The 21315-nt window shown below is 41.8% G+C and overlaps 1 protein-coding gene across 5 annotated transcripts in view; it reads right to left on the minus strand.

The window, feature by feature from the left end:
• Positions 1–21315, minus strand: part of NUP93 (nucleoporin 93) — a 113930-nt gene that overhangs the window by 31275 nt on the left and 61340 nt on the right. For all 5 annotated transcript variants that reach the window (XM_063611878.1, XM_055233132.2, XM_063611876.1 and 2 more), the window contains 2 exons: positions 14953–15015; positions 7807–7935 (listed from right to left, as the gene is read on the minus strand). In XM_063611878.1, coding sequence (XP_063467948.1) covers positions 7807–7935; positions 14953–15015 — 192 coding nt within the window. The remainder of the gene's footprint in view (positions 1–7806; positions 7936–14952; positions 15016–21315) is intronic.

Here is a 21315-nt window from a genome sequence, read left to right on the forward strand (position 1 = left end):
CGAGCCCAGGAAGCGGAAGTTGCAGTGAGCTGAGATTGCGCCACCGCATTCCAACCTGGGTGACAGAGACCCTGTCTCAAAGGTGGGGGAGAATAAGAAAAAAAGGAATGCAACTAGCACTCCTAGCAAAATGAATATAGGGTAGTAAGAAATACGATGATACTGCAGACAGAAAAGAATTTAATTTCTAAGTGGAATGTTTTGGCTTTATGTAAGCAAAACGGAAACACGGTGATTAATTTACAATAGTTAGCTTTAAAATCTGTAGGCAAAAGTCCAGTACTACTAGGAAAAAAAAACACCAACCAGGGACCAGGGAGGACTAGGGTCCTAAATGCAATCCAGCTAATAACTGTGTGATCTTATTAACCCTACTAATGATTGTGTGACCATGGACAAAATGAGAGGAATACTTGGGCCACACATGGGCTGGAACACTATTAAAACTACTAAAAAACGACAGACACCTATGTGTACTAACCTAGGAGAAGTTGTAAAATATGTGAAAAAACATAATGCAAAATTATAGGAACTAACATATAAAATGATACTATTTGAGATAATAAATCAATAAGATATACAGATGTGCATGTAAGCCCCTGGGAGAAACTGGAAGGGTGTGCACCACTGACAGGTTGTGTTTGGGTGTAGGATGGGGAAGAGCAGCAGAGTGGGTCTACATTCCTATACTGTCAGAAAAGCGCACAAGATCAGACAAAGGCCTGTTGAGTTGAGGTTTTTAAAAAATCTTTTTGAAAGAGCAGCAGAACACTTTCTATACCTGAACTCCTACTCAAACCCCTAACAGGTGAACTGGGTCCATCCCCAAGGAAACTGCCAGGGAACCACAAAATACAGCTCAGAATCCTATGGTCCACAGTTTTCAAACTTAGTTCATATTCTACTGTATTTCATTTCATCTAATAGTCCACCTATTGCAAAACACTGTTACGTATCAATAAGAAATTTTAAAATGCTGTTAATGATATAATGCTGAATTTAAGACATATCCTGATTTGAGAGATGTTGAGATGTAAAACACATGCATGACTGATAAGTGATGGAATATGGTATTAAGAGTTATCAAAATTAGAGACTATGTTCAACATACACTGTTCACATATCATAGTGTGGAATGTTACCATCATTATCTATACTTATTAAGCCACAGTTTAGCTTCTTTAGTGAGATTTCTTGCTGAGTCATGTTCCAGACAATACATTAAGGGATTGCTCATTGACTATGTCTAATACCACAAAGCAGCCACTAGACTACACTCAGGTTAAATTTACCTTTAAATGTTGTTTTAAAAGTTGGCTAAGGTACATCACAGATTCCCCAAACTGCTCAAATCCTGCATGCTGTCATGCAAGCCTCAACAGGGAAGTTCTTCCTCATGCTGAGCAGACGCAAAAACTGGGATGTGAGGATTCGTAGCCAGGGGTCTCATTTTAATTTCAAAGCACATCATTTTTATTCACACCACAACTTAAAGAGTTAGTAACAATCTTTCAATTCCTACTTTCCTCTAAAAAGTATACCTTTTTCTTCCAATGATATCCTAAGGAAATTAATTTCCCAAATTGACGATATGCTACTGAAGCATCATTTCCTTTATTAAAACTTGCTAGGGGGGCCGGACGCAGTGGCTCACGCCTGTAATCCCAGCACTTTGGGAGGCCAAGGCGGGCGGATCACGAGGTCAGGAGATCCAGACCATCCTGGCTAACACGGTGAAACCCCGTCTCTACTAAAAATACAAAAACTTAGCCGGGCGTGGTTGCGGTGCCTGTAGTCCCAGCTATTCGGGAGGCTGAGGCAGGAGCATGGCATGAACCCAGGAGGCGGAGCTTGCAGTGAGCCAAGATCGTGCCACTGCACTCCAGCCTGGGCGATAGAGCGAGACTCCGTCTCAAAAAAAGAAAAAAGAAAACAACTTGCTAGGAACAGATATTACCACTGTCTCCTTTAGAAGGAACTGGGGGAAACTCCTGTTATTGGAAGGTGTGGGAGAAACACATGTTTCAGAAACCACTATATCCTAGTCTACTTTTTGCTAAACAACAACAACAAAAAAAAGCTTTGAGCCTCTCTTTATATTAAATTACCAAAATTTGGACATTTTCCTTCAAGTGTTAAGGTCAGCTCAAAATTATGTGAAGCTGCCTTCTTAACTAATGACTCTGTATTCCAACGGCCTTATTCCTGACAATAAGGTGCCCAGAAAAGAATGTTTTAGATATTGTCATACTCCTTTAATTATCTCCTCTATTTATATGCAAAGATTTTTTTGATTCCTAACAATACTTTATAAATCAAGGAAAACACTTAAAAAGGGATGGATCCATATTAAAATGATTAAAGTAAAAATGTGTATCTTACCAAATACCAACAATCGCACAAAGAATGCTAGAATATACTGACTGTGTACGCTATGCTAGGCACTGGGCCGGCCACTTTACATATTCTACATTCCTTACAACAGCAGTTTTTTAAGAAAGACATTTCATGGCCAGACGCAGTGGCTCACACCTGTAATCCCAGCACTTTGGGAAGCAGAGGAGGGCAGCTCACTTGAGGTCGGGAGTTCGAGACCAGCCTGGTCAACATGGTGAAACCCTGTCTCTACTAAAAATACAAAAATTAACCAGGCATGGTGGCACATGCCTGTAATCCCAGCTATTCGGGAGGCTGAGGCATGAGAATCACGCCATTCCACGCCAGCCTGGGTGACAGAGTGAGACACTGTTTCAAAAAAAAACAAAAACAAAATGATATTTCATAATGAGGAAGCCCAGGCTTGGGGACCCAAAGCCTGCTGAATACCAAAACCTGTCTTATGCCTTTTACATTGTGTAGTCTCCTATAAAGAGGGTGGACAAGGTGTCCGTCCATGTGAAGTATCACCTTTCCATTATTTTGAAGGAAATTATATGGAAAAGGCCTATAAAAACACAAGGTTCCACATACACACTGGAATGGTTAAATTTAAAAAGACAGAAAACATCAAGTGTGGCAAGGATATGGAACAAATGGAATTCTCACATCCTGCTGGTGGGAGGGTACACCAATACAACTATTTTGGAAGACAGTTTGGCAGTATCTACTAATGCTGAAAATATGCATACCCTTTGGCTCAGTAATTCCCCTCTTAGGTGTACCCAACAGAGATGCAAATATGTGCTCACCAAAACACACAAAAATGCTCACAATAGTACTATTTATAAAAGGACTGGAAACTAAAAGGTTCACCAATACTAGAATGGATAAACAAATTGCAGTTATACTGTTTAGCCATGAGAATGAATGGTTTAAAAGTACATGCAATAATATACAAAAGGTTACATAAAAGCAGCTAGAAACAACAGTAGATACTGTATGCCTCCATTTACATAAAGTTCAAAAACAGGCAAAATTAATTTATGATATTGGATGTCAAGATAGTGGTTTCCCTTGTTGATAGGGGGTGGTGACCAGAAAGGACCACAAAGAGGATTTCTGGGGCGCTGGCAATGTTTTGTTTCCTCATCTGGGTGTGTTCCATTTTTGATGATTCATTGAGTTGTATACTTTTAAAAAAATTTTTAATTTTTTGAGACAGAGTCTCACTGTGTTGCCCAGGCTGGGTGTACAGGCTGGGGTACAGTGGTGCGATCACAGCTTGCTGCAGCCCCAACCTTCTGGGCTCAAGCGATCCTCCCACCTGAGGCTCTTGAGTAGCCCAGACTACAGGAGCGTGTAACCATGTCCAGCTAATTAAAAAAATTCTTTTTGTAGAGACAGGGTCCCACTATGTTGCCCAGGCTGGTCTCAAACCCCTGGATTCAGGTGATCCTCCTGCCTCAGCCTCCCAAAATGGTGGGATTACAGGCGTGAGCCACTGCACTCAGCCTGAGTTGCATACTTACGTCTGTGCACTTTTCCATCTATACGTTATACATCAGGAAAAAAGTTCAAACAACAAACAACAAAATCTGTAAGATTCCAGAAAAGGGCAATTCTCTGGATAATCTGAAGAAAGACCTGTATGCATCACTTGCCAACATTTACAAACTACTCTGCCAGGTGTCACAATAGAGAATAGCAAAAACATAGATAACTCCCGTCCAAGGGGACTTGAGGTCAAGTAAGAAGAGTCTACTAAACAGACTATTCTATTTTTAAGAGAAGAGCAATCAAGAAAGAACATCCCATTATCAATTTATAATTACATCCAAATCCCAATACAGAACACAACCTATTAACACCATTTTAAAAAGTGAAGTTTATAAAACCATGAGCTGTTCTAATTATTTGCTCAGATTCACAAAGAATTGAGAAACATTAGGCTGACCAACAATATTATACATTTGTTTTTTCATTCCCAAAGACTCTGATTTCAGTCTGAAATCGTTTTAAGTCTAAGAAATAAGGGACAGGGTCCTTAATGAGCAATTTCCCAACACAATGACTTTGGCATCTATTTATTTGGGGGCTAGTTTAATAAAACAAAACCAAAAACCCTGGTGTTTACATCAGGAACAAACCAGGAAGAGATACCGGATGTGCAGTTACCCTTTGCCAACCTACCTATCCTTGACCTAGACTTCAGTAGAGTAAGAGTCCACAGGTCAACTGTCCTGGGTCTCACGAGCATATTATGTGTCTCTCTGAGCCTCAGTTTTCTTATCTCGATGTGCAAAAAGAATCTTAGCTACTCATGAAACAACTTCTGGGGAAAAAAAGACATCAGGAAGCACTGACGATATTACCTGAAAACATCTAGCACCATAATTTTTGTAATGTAATTTTAAATCTTCACCTCTAAATTACATGAAACTGCTTTTTAAAAGACAATAGGGAATGGCTATTATGGGTCAGGTGCTTTACATTATCACTATCTTCCCCAATAATCTTATTTCAATCAGTAAAGACCCTGAAGGTCTGCAGCATTAATTAAATAACTTGGACAAAGCCTCAGAACTAGTCACTGCTGATTTGGAAAAGCTAGGAAAAAGCCCAGGGCTGTCCTCCCTCAACACCAGGGTGGTAAATGTGTGGCAAGCCCTGGCTCCCTCTGGCACAAAGGCAAAAATCACAGATAAAGGGAGACACTCTTTTTTGCTGCTCCTAGATGTAGCCTCAAAATCCCTCTCAGGAAAGACCTCTGGGATACATGAAGGGAAAAAAGAAAAAATGCAGAACAGAGCATGCAGTAAGCTAACATTTCTGTAAGAAGGAATGGGGATAAGAACATACAGTCTCATATACTTGTATAAAGACACTTTGCAAATTTACACAAGAAAGTACTAACGGTGATTAGCTATGGGGAAGACAAAGGGAGAAGAGAATAGGGTATTTGGGGACAGCGTGCTTTAATATTTGAATCATACAACCACACTGCATATATATATATATGTATTTATATATACATATATATATTTTTTTTTTTGAGAGGGAGTCGCGCTTTTCGCCAGGCTGGAGTGCAGTGGCGGGATCTCAGCTCACTGCAACCTCCGACTCCCCTGGTTCAAGTGATTCTCCTGCCTCAGCCTCCGGAGTAGCTGGGATTACAGGCTCATGCCACCAGGCCTAGCTAATTGTTGTTATTTTTAGTAGAGACCAGGTTTCAGCATGTTGGCCAGGATGGTCTCGATTTCCTGACCTTGTGATCCGCCCTCCTTGGCCTCCCAAAATGCTGGGATTACATGCATGAACCACCGCGCCCAGGCCACACTGCCTGTATTTTTAAATTAAATTTTAAAAACAGGGAAAAAAATCTCAACTTAGCACTACTGTCAGTCAGTTAACACTGGCAATTAAGAAAAGGGCTACTTAACATAACCATTCTATAATACACTGTTTCAATATATCCCTAATAGTTCAGTTAGTATGAAGTTAGCTACAGCCAAATGATTCACTCAACAAATATTTCCTGAGCATCTACAGTATTCCAGGCACTGGAGATAAAGGAATAAACAAAACAAAGATCCTTATCTTCACTAAGCTTACATTCTAATGGGAGAAAGAGACAACATAAAGACTTAAAACATACACTATGGCACACAGAAGGATGTGCCAAAAAGAAAAATACAGCAAGAGAAGGGGATATGCAAAGTGTTGAATAAGAAGGGGTTGGTTTGGATTTCAGGGCCTTGGAAGGTCTGAGATGGCAATGGGTAAATATCTGAAGGAAGTGAGAGAGACTGCCATGCAGTCCTTTGGGGGAAGAGCATTCCTGGCAGAAGCAACAGGAAGCACAGAGGACTGGAGGAAGCAGCAGGGCTACCAGGTTTGCTGAAGGAACCTGTAAGAAGCCTGTTCGGCTGGTGCAGCAAGAGCAATGGGGAAAGCAGCACAAGATGAGCTTGGAGAGGCAACAAGATCATGTCATGTAGGGACCCACATGTCAAAGTGAAGACTTTGGTTTTCATTCCATGTGAGATGAGAGTCACTGAAGGGTTCTGAGCAGAGAAGTGACTCAATCTAACCTGTCTTTTAACAGTTGTGTTCTTGCTGCTGTGTTGAGAAGAGACTGTAGCAGCGTGCAACAGCAAAAGCAGAAAGACCAGAGTGGTCAGCAGCCTCTAAGATGGCCCCAATAACTCCCACCTCCTGGTGGTCAAGCCTTTGTATAATCCTCTCCCCTGCAGTGTAGGCTGGATTTAGTGACTTACTTCTAACCAACAGAGGTGGGATACTACTTTTAAGTTATAGAAAGATAATAGTTTCTGTCTTGGGGGCTATTTAGCTCTCCCTTGGACCCATTCCCTCTTGTTCTAGGGGAAGCAAGCTATCATGCTGTGAGCAGCACAATATAGAGGCCCATTTGAAAATAATGTCTGCAGCCAAGAGCCAGAGAGGACCTAAGGCTTGCCAACAGCCATATGAATGACCTTGTGAGTAGATGCTCCTTGCATCTAGCCTTGAAATGAGTGCAGCCTCGGCCAATATCCTGATTGTGCCTAGAGACCCTGAGCCAGAAATACCAAGTAAGAAGCTACACACTTGTTTTCAACAAACAAGGTTTGGAGAATCTGTTACACGGCAATAACAACAACCAGTTAGGAGGCCAGTTCAATAATCCAAGCAAGAGATGACAGTGATTTGTACCAGAGTGTTAAAAGCGGAGGCAGTGAGAAGTGGTTGGATTCTGGGTATATTTTAAGATAGGGTTAAATGGATTTGTCAACATGTGAAAGAAACTGGGTGTGAGATGGGCAAGATGGAGAGAACAAAAGTGAGGCTGAGGTGTCTGATCTGAGCAAGCGAAAAACTGGAATTGCCATTTATAAAGATAGGGAACTCTGTGAGAAGAGAAGGGGGATAGGGAAGGAGTTGCTATCATGACTCAATTCTGGACATATTTAGCCTGTGATGACAATGAGACACATAAGCAGAGCCAAGAATGCAACTAGATAAATTAACACTGGCTAGATAAATTAACTAGGTAAGTTAACACTAAGGTTCAAGGCTGCAGGCGTAAATCTGAAACTCTTTGACATATAGATGATAGGTATTTAAAGCCCCAAGCCCAGATGAAATCACAGGACAGAGATTGACAGAGAAACTGAAGAGGTCAAGGACTGAGCCCTGGGACACTCAAACCTGTAGACGTCAGGGAATTTGAGGAAAGCTCAGCAAAGGACACTGAGAAGAAGCAGGCAGACATGTTGGAGGAAGTCCAGGCAAATGTGGCATCCTAAAAGCTAAGTGTTTCAAGGGGAAGACAGTGATCCACTGTGCCAAAAATACTAGTCAAGTAGACAAGCATTCTTTGACTTCATGTTTTTATTAAGAGTAGTTTATCTTTTGCATTCAAGCTACCTCGCTTTCTTGAGTAAAGTCAAGGGCGTCTTCTCCTGATGCCAGCAGTGTGTGCAGAATTCGCTGTTTCACTTGCTCCCACTCAACCAACATTGACTCTCGATGGTACTCCTCAGCCATGCCGAAGGTCTGTCAGAAAGGAACAGAGAACAATGACCCTCAGGAAAAATACAAAAAAAAACATGGTTTAAGACCCAACAGAAACCTAAAGCCCTCCAGACCAACCACTTCTCCATAGGTAGAGAAAAAGCAATCTACTTTAAAAATTATCTTTAAAGAATTTACTGGCTGAGCATGGCGGTTTACACCTGTAATCCCAGCATTTTGGGGAGCCAAGGCAGGCAGATTGCTTGAGCCCAGGTGTTCGAGAGCAGCTTAGGCAACATGGCAAAACCCTCTGTACAAAAAATTAGCTGGACACGGTGGTGTGCACCTGTAGTCCCAGCTACTTGGGAGGCTGAGGTGGGAGGATCACTTGAGCCCAGGAAGTCGAGGCTGCAGTGAGCTGTGATCGCAACACTGCACTCCCTCCTGGGTGACAGAGCAAAACCCTGTCCCAAAACAAAACAAACTGCACTCCAACCTGGGCAACAGAGCAAGACCTTGTCTCCAAAAATAAATAAATAAACTTACTGACAACTGTTTGCAACATACCGTATTTCACTGATTTTAAGACATTTTAATAAAACTTTGGTAAAATATAAACTTTTTCTTTTTTTTTTTTTTGAGACAGAGTCTCACTCTGTCGCCCAGGCTGGAGTGCAGTGGCACAATCTCGGCTCACTGCAACCTCCGCCTCCACGGTTCAAGTGATTTTCCTGCCTCAGCCTCCCGAGTAGCTGGGATTACAGGCACCCATCAACATGCCTAGCTAATTTTTATATTTTTACTAGAGACGGGGTTTCACCATGTTGGCCAGGCTGGTCTCGAACTCCTGACCTCAGGTGATCTGCCCACCTCGGCCTCCCAAAGTGCTGGGAGTACAGGTGTGAGCCACCGTGCCCAGCCCACATAAACCATTTTTAAGTGTATAGTTCAGTGGTATTAAGTACATTCTCATTGTTGTGCAATCATCACCACCATCTCTTAGCTCCTGGCAACCACCACTCTACTTTCTGTTTCTGTGAATTTGACTACTCTAGGTACCTCACATAAATGGAATCATACAGTATTTGTCTTTTTGCGAGTGAAATAAGCCAGAGACAATCAGCATAATGTCCTTAAGAGTTGTAGAAAGTGTCAGAATTTCCTTTCTTTTTAAAGCTGAAAAATATTCCATTGTATGAATATACCACATTTTCTTTATCCATTCATTCACTGATGGACACCTGGGTTGCTTCCACTTCTTGGCTTATGTGAATAATGCTATAAACGTGGGTGTACAAATATCCCTGCTTTCAATTCTTCTGGGTGTATACTCAGAAGTGGAACTGCAAGTGGAACTGCATGGTAATTTTATTTTTAATTTTGTAAGGAACCGACATAGTATTTCCACAGAGGCTGTACTATTTCACATTCCTACCTGCAGTGCACAAGGGTTTCAATTTCTCTACATCCTCACCAACACCTAATACGTTGTTTTCTGGTCACACGTGGTGGCTCATCCCTGTGATCCCAGCACTTTGCGAGGCCGAAGCAGGCAGATCACTTGAGGTCAGGAGTTCAAGATCACCCTGGTCAACATGGCAAAACCCTATTACTACCAAAAATACAAAAATCAGCTGGGTGTGGTGGTATGTGCCTGTAATCCCAGCTACTTGGGAGGCTGAAACATGAGAATCGCTTGAACCCAGGAGGCAGAGGTTGCAGTGAGCTGTGACTGCACCACTGCACTCCAGCCTGGGCAACAGAGCAAGACTGTCACAGAAAACAAAAACATAAAAACCATATATATATATATATATATATATATATATATATATATATATATATATATATTTCCCTGTTTGTTGCTTGTAACCATCCTAATGGGTGTAAAGTGGTATCTCACTGTGGTTTTGATTTATGTTCCCCTAATGATTAGTGATGTTGAGCATCTTTCCATGTGCTTATTAATATAAACATCTTTATAAAAGCTCTGAAATTAGATCATATGTCATAGCAGTATTTTTTCTTTGTAGCATATAAAATAATGACGGATTATAAAATCAATAGCATCTTACGATATAATAAACATCTAAGATAAGAAAAGACAAGTTTCTCCCAGTGTTTTATATTATTATTTTTTCTTTTTTCTGTTGCCCAGGCTGGAGTGCAGCGGAATGATCTCAGCTCACTGCAAACTCCGCCTCCTGAGTTCATGCCATCTTCCCACCTCAGCCTCCCAAGTAGCTGGGATTACAAGCATGCGCCACCACAAACGGCTAACTTTTGTGTTAAGACTTTTAGTAGAGACAGGGTTTCACCAAGTTGGCCAGGCTGGTCTCGAACTCCTGACCTCAAGTGATCCGACCGCCTTGGCCTCCCAAAGTGCTGGGATGACAGGTGTGAACCACTGCACTAGGCCCCAGTGATTTGATTTGATTTTTTAAAGAAACACTAATACTTTCGTAGGAGGAAGCAAACCAGTAAAAGAAAAAGAGCCTTCTGGGATTAAACTGCCTACCAGGCTACTCAAAGTTCTGAAAAGCCACTGTCTACTGGTAGTTGCAGGTAGCTGCCAAAATAAAGGCATTCAGAAGGAAAAGAAAAAAGAAAGGAAGTCTGGGGAGGGGGCAAGAGAGGGAAGAAGGAAGATGACAAAAAAAAAAAAAATCTGAGAATTAAAACAACATAGATATATTGAATTATGACCATTCTCAGCCTATTATTCTCCAATTGGCAGACGAGGTTTCCCATCAGCTTAAGCCTTTTCAAAAAGCCATTTCATTTACAATCAGATTGGCATCTAATTAGGCAGCAATAAGGGAATGAGTATTAGCAATGCCTGCTTTATTATTGGCAACACAGATAATTTATACTGATAATATTGATATGCATGAGCTTTGGGGAGATGTTAGAAAAATCACATACATATACTCTTCCTACAATTGGGATGTTTCGTTTTAGACCAATATTTATTAAAATGTGAAAAAAGGACATCAGACATACACACACACAGACACGTGATTAGGAAGAAGGTTGGTGCGTTGCTGGACCCTTTTCTAATACATATTCTGCAGACACAGGAGAAATGATAATTACAAATTTTAAAAACAGTCTTCCAACTGGTTTTTTTCTTTTCACTGAGAGTCAGGCAGAATGGACCATTCCAGTCAGTTAGCCTGAGCTGAAAAATACCCAGAGAAAAACCTTTGCTTCTTGCTCACATCAGTAAACTTAAACATGAAAGTTATGCATTTTAAATCAAGAGACGCATGATGGAACACAAAGGTGGGGTGGTGGGGGGGAGAGATAATTTTCTTAGAAGTTGTCCAGAAAGAATGGACAAGTGTAAGCCACAATTTTGTCTAAAACTTTCCTATATAGTGGTCAAACCAACTGCCTCCTCAGCCTCTAGCCTCTCCCAGCAAGGTAAAATGGAGGGCCAGGTAGCACAAGGATCAGGTAGGGTAGAAGTAAGGAGGAAGGGGGAGGTTGATACGCTATACAGCCTACCGAGCTGCAACACGACGTGAGCACACCACAAAGTGTAGCAAGTCTTTTTTCTTAAGGACAAGACCTCTGGCTAAGAGTGGCAGAGTAGCAAAGGCAATTAAAGAAAACAGACAATACATCACCCACAGAGACTGCTGAAGAGGACAGTGGAGACAGACTTTCAGCATCAGGTAAGGGTCAGAATGACGACAGTGGGAATTAACCATTCCCTGTTAATTGGGCTGCCTGCCTGTGTGCCAAGAACTCCTGCTTAGTACTTTGAAAGTAGTTTGAAAACTATCAGCTTTCTGGGTTCAAATCCTCAGATATATCTGAAAGTATGCCAGGCTACTCATTTAGAAACACCCTCAAAACCTGAATGAACAGTGCTGTAGTTCTATTTACCATTAGTGTGATAAGGAGCTTCAAATAAAAATAAATGGCCCAGGCGGACAAATTGCTTGAGGTCAGCAGTTCGAGACCAGCTTGGCCAACATGGTGAAATCCCATCTTTACTAAAAATACAAAAATTAGCTGGGCATGGTGGCAGACGCCTGCAATCCCAGCTACTCGGATGGCTGAGGCAGGAGAATCACTTGAACCCTGGAGATGGAGGTTGCAGTGAGCCAAGATCACGCCATTGCACTCCAGCCGGGGTGACACAGCAAGACCCTGTCTCAAAAAATAAATAAATGATCCAATATCAAAATTCTCTTCCCTTCATTGCATCACCCCCAGCTTAGCTTAATTACATTAGAGGTAATGGAACATTCAATCTGTGGGCTAATCAGGGATGATCAGCCACCCATCTGTCCCATTCCAATCTATTCTGTTTATATCCACATCTGAACCATTGAACTAAAGTGCAAAGAAGAATGCTAACTAGAGGAACCAATGAGAGGGAATCAACAGAACTGCTCAACTAATAACTAAGAGAAGAGGAAGGCAATGAGAGTCTAAGGTGAGGTGGGAAGCAGTGATAAGAAACTCAAGAGAAAAGAAAAAGGATAAGCTGGAAGGGTATGGAGAGATCCAAAAATTAAAAGGAAGGCAAAACAAACCACAGAAAATGACAAGACAGTGGAGAAACTATTATAAATTAAATCTGAATCTTTCAAGTTATTGTTCTGTGTGGAAAATATTTCTCTTTGAACACAGTTCAGAAAAAAGCATGGAAAGAATTGGGCAGCTGAATTAAGAGCAGGTGGGGAGCATTTGAACCCCATTTTCATAAAGGGAAGAGGGCAATATGCTTTGACTTCACACCCGTTTATTACTGCACTGTTGCTGGCTTTTAGAAACACTGCATATGTTCTGATAATGTTGTTCTGTTTTTGCTGGGATGTACCAAACGGGGAAAGACAGGACACACTTGTGGTTTTGTAGCTTGTTTTCTTGGCATTTCAGCAGGACACTGGCAAGTTATTCAAACATGAAATAGTCACAAAAATACCAGAAAGTTGCTCACTTTTTGTGTGAAAATGATTCTTGCTCAGTGGCAGTTTCCTGGTGTCCAGACAGGTCAAAGGTCTCCCCCTAGGCTGGCTCCCAACACTGGAATGCCTCCCTCACAAACACATATGCACACATTTTGCACTGTGGTATGTCACCTAAATGTTTTGGCTGGCTGCACATTTAGTCTCAGTATGGCACAATGTTCAGAGACTGCCAATTCCAGAAACATATTCTGCGGGGTAAATGGATTAATAAAGCTTGGTAGCATTCAACAATCCTAATTTAATTTCATTGGTCCTTTACAGCAGGAGAATCAATGTTGGTGAGTAACTCAATGTGTGAACCAAAAAAAAATCCTTTAAAAAATATTTTCAGATCTGAATCAAGTGAATTTCTCTGTATCTATGACTAAGTACTATTGCCAACAATATAATTAATGAAATTTTGGGGATTTTATTTATTTTTTTGAGACAGAGTCTCACTCTGTCACTCTGGCTGGAGTGCAGTCGCACGATCTCAGCTCACTGCAACCTCTGCCTCCCAGGTTCAAGCGGTTCTCCTGCCTCAGCCTCCTGAGTAGCTAGGACTACAGGTGTGCACCACCACACCTGGCTAATTTTTGTATTTTTAGTAGAGACAGGGTTTTGCCATGTTGGCTGGGCTGGTCTCGAACTCCTGACCTCAAGTGGTCCACCTGCCTTGTCCTCTCACATTGCTGGGATTACAGGCATGAGCCACTGTGCATGATGGGAATTTTATTTTGATAATTAAACATATCAGTCATTTAAATAATGACTTTGGAACATTTCCTTATAAACTGGAGCTGGCAAGTCTCCCTGCTGCCCTATTTCACCTCAGTACTACCGAGCCATGTTCACCCTCACAGAATATTTTAATAAAGAACACTGAGAAGCAGCATTTTTTTCACTTTATTATTTTTGAACTACATAACTAATAAATAAATTTCACTGGATATAAGAATTAAATAAGTAAACAGCAAAATAGAGGTGTCACTTCAAGCCTACTCCCTTTGCAGAGAGGGCCACTGCTAGCTGATGGAATGCACCCTGCCAGCCTCCTTCCTGGGGAAAGCTGCACTTCTAGAACCAATTCCACAGGACAACTACCCTTTCTTTTCCCTCACCAAAAGGCCCCAATGGCCCAAAAATCTCTTTCACTATAATGGGATATTATGGAAAGGTTTTGATATTTGGATCCTTGTCAGAAATAAATGGAGATAACTCACATGTTAGTAAACAATCTTTGAGTATCTTGCAGGACTGCTTGTTGCAGAACATTGTTGCACATATAATGGCTGCTCTTTGGCGGACTTATTTACCATCTTTTCAAGTATGGAGCTAGTTTTATGTGTGTGTGCTTTTTTTATGTTTTTTGAGCTTGGAGAAATTGTTAATATAAAAGGTGGCCCACTCATATTGTGTAATAAAAGGAAAATAAGTTGAAGGAAATTGTCAGTGATCACAGCTGCTTTTCTGAACTGCTGATTCAGTACAAACCAAAATACCATTTATACAATAACAATGAAACCACTAATTTCCTGGTGTTTCCATTTTAAGATTAATTTAATAGTTAATTGTCCAGTCCAGTGTCTCAGATGCATTTCAGTCACTAAATACATAGAGTTATAAAGCATGGTATTCTCCTCAAAAAATAGTTCCTGTAGAACTCCGTAGGAGAGAACTAGGCATGGGACAGATTCCAGCTTCCAGATCCTATACTCCCCTAGTATATACTGCTACCCCTCATCTGCTTTTTTTTTTTTTTGACAGATCTCGCTCCTCATTCTGTCCCCCAGGATGGAGCGCAGTGGCGCGACTCGGCTCACTGCAGCCTCTACCTCCCAGGTTCAAGCAATCCTCCCACAGCCACTGGAGTAGCTGGGATCACAGACGTATGCCATCACGCTTAGCTAATTTTTTGCATTTTTTGTAAAGATGGGGTCTCACTATGTTGCCTGAGCTGATCTTGAATTCCTGGGCTCAAGTGAACTTCCTGCATCAGCCACCCAAAGTGTTAGGATCACAGGTGTGAGCCACCACGCCCAGCCCTCTTGCCCTCATCTGTATACATCTACATTTTGGTTAATTTTCTTACCCTCTTCCGGGACTCTTCAATGGCAGACAGCAGGGCATTGTCCTTCTCATTCTTCAGGAAGCCCTATAAATGGGGGAAAAATTAACACAACTTAAAATTAACTTTCAAAAAATCAAAAGTATACTGCAGGACAAACAATAACCATAATGATATCTACTACACTACCTACACCTCACAAAACTCTCCCAACTTGAAAACATCAACATAGATGACTTTTACAGATGTTTCTTAGTTTCTTCCATTCTGGGAGCACATGATGATTGTTAGAAAGTAAAGTCCCCACGAAACAACAGTGTGGGGTTCTATATCCCATAAACATGTAAAAAGTGGAAAGTCAAGACTGTCCTTCAAAATTCCTAAATGGCTCATATTGCAGATACAGCCTTGGTGATGGAGCTAGTGACAGTTCCTCTAACTGTTCCTTAGTCTATATTTCTCTGTTGGTTTAATTTCTTCCTAACATCGATGACATCATCATTGCCCACTTGTCTGTGTGCTTTTCACTTGTTGGCCAATATCTGGGAAATTCTAAAAATCCTTTCTTTACACATTTCTTCCAGCGTTTTGCCATGTGCACTCTCTGTTTCAGGTCTGATGATGTCCACTGCTCGTTTAATATAGGTGAGGTGAAAAGACAGCCTATAAGTCTAGTTTAACACAAACAGGTTAAATGCCTGCAAAATGCAACTACACAGTAACACAATGGCCAAAAGGACAGGCTTTGAAATTTGACAGTTTCAAATCCTAGTGCCTCCATTTACTACTAGTAGCAGGACTTTAGCCAGGTCGCCCAAACTCCCTAAACCTCAGCTTACTTGTTTGTAAAAAAAATAAGATAATGTAAACAAGTTATTGACCCAAGGCTCAATACATGTAGCTCTATTATTAGAATCGATTAGATTTAGATCTGTTGGTGACTTCCATTAGTGAAAGAGATACCCAAGATGACCTCTTTGCTGCTGTTCATTGTCCTTATTTGCTTCAGCCGAGATCTGACAGGAAAAGGGCTGAGACATTATTCTGACAGCCACAGTTGCAGACAGACAGTCAGATATACAGAGTGCACTTCCCTGCCAACACCTTGCTCTTCATACAAGGGGGCAGTTTCTTTTCCATAGCCTGGGCTGGTGGGGGGCTGAGTAGGAACAAGGAAGACGACCCATCAATTAACATGTAAAGATCAAAATCTTAGTTGTAATATGAAGAACTCAAGTTACCTTACACATCAGATCCACCTATACTCCAATGCAAAGTACAAGCATGTCACTACTGGTGCATTTATACGTGTCTAAATTCGCTCTGTCACCCAGGCTGGAGTGCAGTGGCACAATCTCGGCTCACTGTAAACTCTGCCTCCTAGGTTCAAGCGATCCTCCTGCCTCAGCCTCCTAAGTAGCTGGGATTACAAGTGTGCACCACCACACCTGGCTAGTTTTTGTATTTTTAGTAGAGACAGGGTTTCACCATGCTGGCCATGATGAGGCCAACATGTTGGCTCGACCGCAAGTGATCTGCCTCCCAAAGTGCTGAGATTACCGGCGTAAGCCATCGCACCCAGCCTCATGTTTTTGCTTTTTTTTTTTGAGATGGAGTCTCGCTCTGTTGCCAGGCTGGAGTGCAGAAGCGCCATCTCTGCTCACTGCAACCTCTGCCTCCTGGGTTCAAGTGATTATCCTGCCTCAGCCTCCTGAGTAACTGGGACTACAGGCGCGTGCCGCCACCCCCAGCTAATTTTTGTATTCTTAGTAGAGATGGGGTTTCACCATGTTGGCCAGGATGATCTCGATCTCTTGACCTTGTGATCCAACTGCCTTGGCCTCCCCCAAAGTGCTAGGATTACAGGTGTGAACCACCACGCCCAGCTCTGTTTTTGCTTTTTAAAGAAACTTTGGGAAAATGTAATACAAAGTAGAATTTGGCAAAAGTTTTTAAAATGACAAGCTAAATTAAAACACAACCGTTTTCTTGCATTGGAAACTTACTGTCATGGTTAATTAGTTTTTGATCATTTTATAATTTAACAACTGTAATGTTTTAGTATATAGTCATACATCACTCAATAACAGGGATACATTCAGAGAAAGGCTCCTACTAGGCGATTTCATCATTGTGTGAACATCATAGAATATACTTACACAAATCTAGATGGTATAGCCTATTACACCAAGCTGCATATGGTTTAACTTGTTGCTCCCAGGCTATCAACCTGTATAGCATGTTACTGTACTGAATACTACAGGCAACTGTAACACAATGGTAAGTATCTGTGTATCTAATTATAGACAAGGTACAATAAAAATATGGTATTGTAATCTTACGGGACCACTGTTGTATATTTGGGTCTGTCCTTGACCAAAACATCATTATGTGGCACATTAGTGTATTCTGTTCAGTCTTTTTAAGAAGGTGGGGGAGGCAGGTTGGGAGGCAGGATAATATTGGGGATGTGCATTTAAATAAAACATTACTAATTATAGATTTCCCAGATTCCTTACATATTGGCCTATGTCTCCCCAACACGTGCTGTCACACCCCAAAAACCTGGGCAGTGCACTGGGATGGACAGGAACAATGACCAGCAGCCCAGGAAATAGTTCCCTCTTAAAGACTCCACGGCCGAGCACGGTGGCTCACGCCTGTAACCCCAGCACTTTGGGAGGCCAAGGCAGGTGGATCACTTGAGGTCAGGAGTTCGAGACCATCCTGGCCAACATGGTGAAACCCTGGCACTACTAAAAATACAAAAATTAGCCAGCCATGGTGGCGGGCGCCTATAATCCCAGCTACACAAGAGGCTAAGGCAGGAGAATCGCTTGAACCAGGGAGGCAGAGGTTGCAGTGAGCTGAGATCATGCCACTGCACTCCAGCCTGGGTGACAGAGACTCCATCTCAAAAAACAAAAATAAAAAGACTCCTCCAGCACAGCCTCTCAGGCAGCTCTGAGGACACAACATGAAGACTCTCAAATACATATACTGATAACTGGGGTAGGATGGGGAATGGCGTCGGTCATTTGCCTAATAATGTAATGACATCAATAAACCAGAGCACATAAAGCTAGGAACCCACATGGTTCATTCAGAAGGGGGCAGCTTGTCACCACCTACGTGCTTTTGGCTATCACAGGGGACCCAGACACAAAACAATGGCAGATTTTAATGGGCCTTGTTTGTATCTTTCACAGCAAATGATTATGTCAAGTCAACAAACCTTTAGTATAAACACATTTTCATTAGTGGTCTCCAATGTGGCTAAAGCTAAAGGCTTTAGTGTCACAGTTTACAAAGCTATGAAACTATTATCAATGACTAATGCTCCCAAACAATGAGTAGGCATGGATTGTGCTCTGTGGCACCTTTTTGTGGCTGCCGATATGCTGCTGATTGTCCAAACAAGCTACGTTTGGGGGTAGTGGAGGGGGGGGATTACCACTGCCTCACAAAGCCTGGTCTAATATTTTCTTTTTGGTTGTGGGGAGGGGAGGGACCTGGGTTAAGTCTGGTGTTCTGTCATATTCTTTCTCTGGGCTTCTTTTGTTCTTCCCAGTCAATAATGACCAGCCTATCCCATTCTTCCTTTTCTTTTTTTTGAGACGGAGTCTCGCTCTGTCGCCCAGGCTGGAGTGCAATGGCGCAATCTCGGCTTACTGCAAGCTCCGCCTCCTGGGTTCAGGCCATTCTCCTGCCTCAGCCTCCCGAGTAGCTGGGACTACAGGTGCCTGCAACCACGCCTGGCTAATTTTTTGTATTTTTAGTAGAGACGGGGTTTCACCATGTTAGCTAGGATGGTCTCGATCTCCTGACCTCATGATCTGCCCACCTCGGCCTCCCAAAGTGCTGGGATTACAGATGTGAGCCACTGCACACGGCCTATCCCATTCTTTTAATGACACCCATGTTCACATCTCTCTCTCTCTCTCTCTCTCTCTGTCACACACACACTTACAACACAAATGCAAAGCAATGACCACATGTGTTGAAAAGCAAAATAATATTCTGTAAGAAATGCTATTCCCAAATTTCTGAGAGATGAAATTTCAAGTAAGAATGAAACAGAAGAAAAAAAAGACATTATTGCTTTGGGATAGATTACTCTGGTCTTTAAAATATTTACTATAAAGCTACATTTTACAACTCTCAATAAATTAAATGAAGCATGTGTGTGTGATTCAAACCTCACCCACATATAAACAAAGACCATTAACCATTACATACTTAAAAAACTGGGCTCTAAGCACAAACTGAGCCCATAAAATAGATTTTGAATTTTAATTTTTCATCCTTTCTTCCTTTCTAAAATGAAGTGCTAAATAGGTTATATATCATATTTTATTTTAAAAAACACATGTGGTCTTTTTCAAAATATTTTTTAAAATAATAACATATCTATCTATCTATCTATCTATCTATCTATCTATCTATCTATCTACCTATCTATCTATCTGGAGACGGAATCTCGCTCTGCCACCCAGGCTAGAGTGCAGTGGCATGATAGCTCACTGCACCTCCGCCTCCTGGGTTCAAGCGATTCTTCTGCCTCCTCAGCCTCCTGAGTAGCTGGGACTACAGGCAAACGCCACCACACCCAGCTAATTTTTGTCTTTTTAGTAGATACAGGGTGTCACGATATTGGTCAGGCTGGTCGTGAACTCCTGACGTCGTGATCTGCCTGCCTCAGCCTCCCAAAGTATAAAACAGTAATTTATACATCAGAATACTGCTGGGATCTGTGTGCCATCTAGTGGCAGTTAGTTGCTTTCAAATAACCCACACCTCAAGGAAAAGTAACAGCCCACTGGAATTAAAGAACTAAAAAGTTGGGCAGAATCATACCTGCCTCAGTCCAGGTCCCCCACAGATCTCCTGACTTCCCTTTCCTACCCATGTGTTTCCTTTCTCTCCAGACTCCTTCTCCTGTGAGATGCCTCTCATGCCTCACCCAGGAGATGTACTTGTATAGCTTATGGGAAAATGAGTTCTCTGGAGAAGGGAGCTGGAATGTGAAGGATGAATTGGCTCCCTGCCACTGAGATGCCCCCCGGGCACAGAAAAAGCCCAACAGTTCACCTCCTGCTGGTAGATGCCAGCATCTAATGATGACCCTCAGAGCTCCCCATCACTACTATTCCTTCATTCCCATCAACAAGCACTTATAATTGCTCACAGTCCCCATCTGATCCTTCTGCTGTGGGTCAGCTCAATAAAGAACACCCCCCAAAACATCTGCAGGCCAACTAGGTAAACTAACTCCTGACTTCCCCATCTGTGTACTGCTCCTCACTGCCAGGGTGCTGAAACAGACCCTTGCCTAACTGGCTCCTCAAATGTGTTTCGGTTTCCAGCTTTCTATAACACATAATAGCCATCATTCGGAAGCAATTAAGGGCCAGACACTGCTCTAGGCAATTCAAAGACATTATTGCTAATCCTTTAACAATATGAAAGAACAGACATGATCATCCCACTTTCCCCTACCCCCAACCCCCGCCCCATTTTACAGGTAAGAAGCTGAGATTTCCAAATTTAACTAACTTGAGCAAGAATTCCCGACCAGGAAGAGGCAGAGGCAACATTCAAACACAGTTCCGGCTCTCAAGACCAACCATTTCTGAGATACTTAGGGAAGAGTAAACCTCTAAACAGCAAAAATAAAGAAAAAATTTCTCTCTCTAAAAGGATGGAACCTAGGAGGACAGTAAAATTTCCTTAAATTTGTTTTCATCATCAGGCTACCCTTTACGTTGAGGCTCAGAGAATACTTATGGCATACTAATAATAGCTAACACTTAAATGGTGATTATTTTGTGCCAGGTATAAGTGTGTTACACACATCTGGTTCTAGCCCTCATTTTTAACCCAAAGCTACTGTCTCTCAATACTACTTAACTGGATCATACTTTGAAGTATATCCTTAATAGAGATTTAAAAGTTGAGTGAGCTGTACAAAATGGTTTCTTGAGCCTCTACCAATTTAAAAGCTCTGTGGGGTTCTATGTCCAGATGACCCAGTTCATACGTAGCAAAGTTCAGACTCAGAACCCAAATTTTGTGACCCCTTGTTTTCCCTTTTCCACTCTCCATGCTATCTCTCATCATAGCAAATCAAGGTGAGATAAACTGATATTTTATGTTTGCACATTTATTTCTCCCCCTCCCACCATACATTACATAGGAAAGAAATGAAACAACAAATGTCAAGTTTTTGGCATTCCTTTAGAACAGCGGTTTTCAAAATATGAGTCAGAACTCATAACTGGATCATGAAATGAACCAGTTTTTTGTTTGTTTGGTTTTTGTTTTTTGTTTTTTAAGAGACGGGGTCTCACCCTGTTGCCCAGGCTGGAGACAAGTGATACAATCACA

Source organism: Symphalangus syndactylus, chromosome 11, assembly GCF_028878055.3.
Source record: "Symphalangus syndactylus isolate Jambi chromosome 11, NHGRI_mSymSyn1-v2.1_pri, whole genome shotgun sequence".
NCBI lineage: Eukaryota > Metazoa > Chordata > Mammalia > Primates > Hylobatidae > Symphalangus > Symphalangus syndactylus.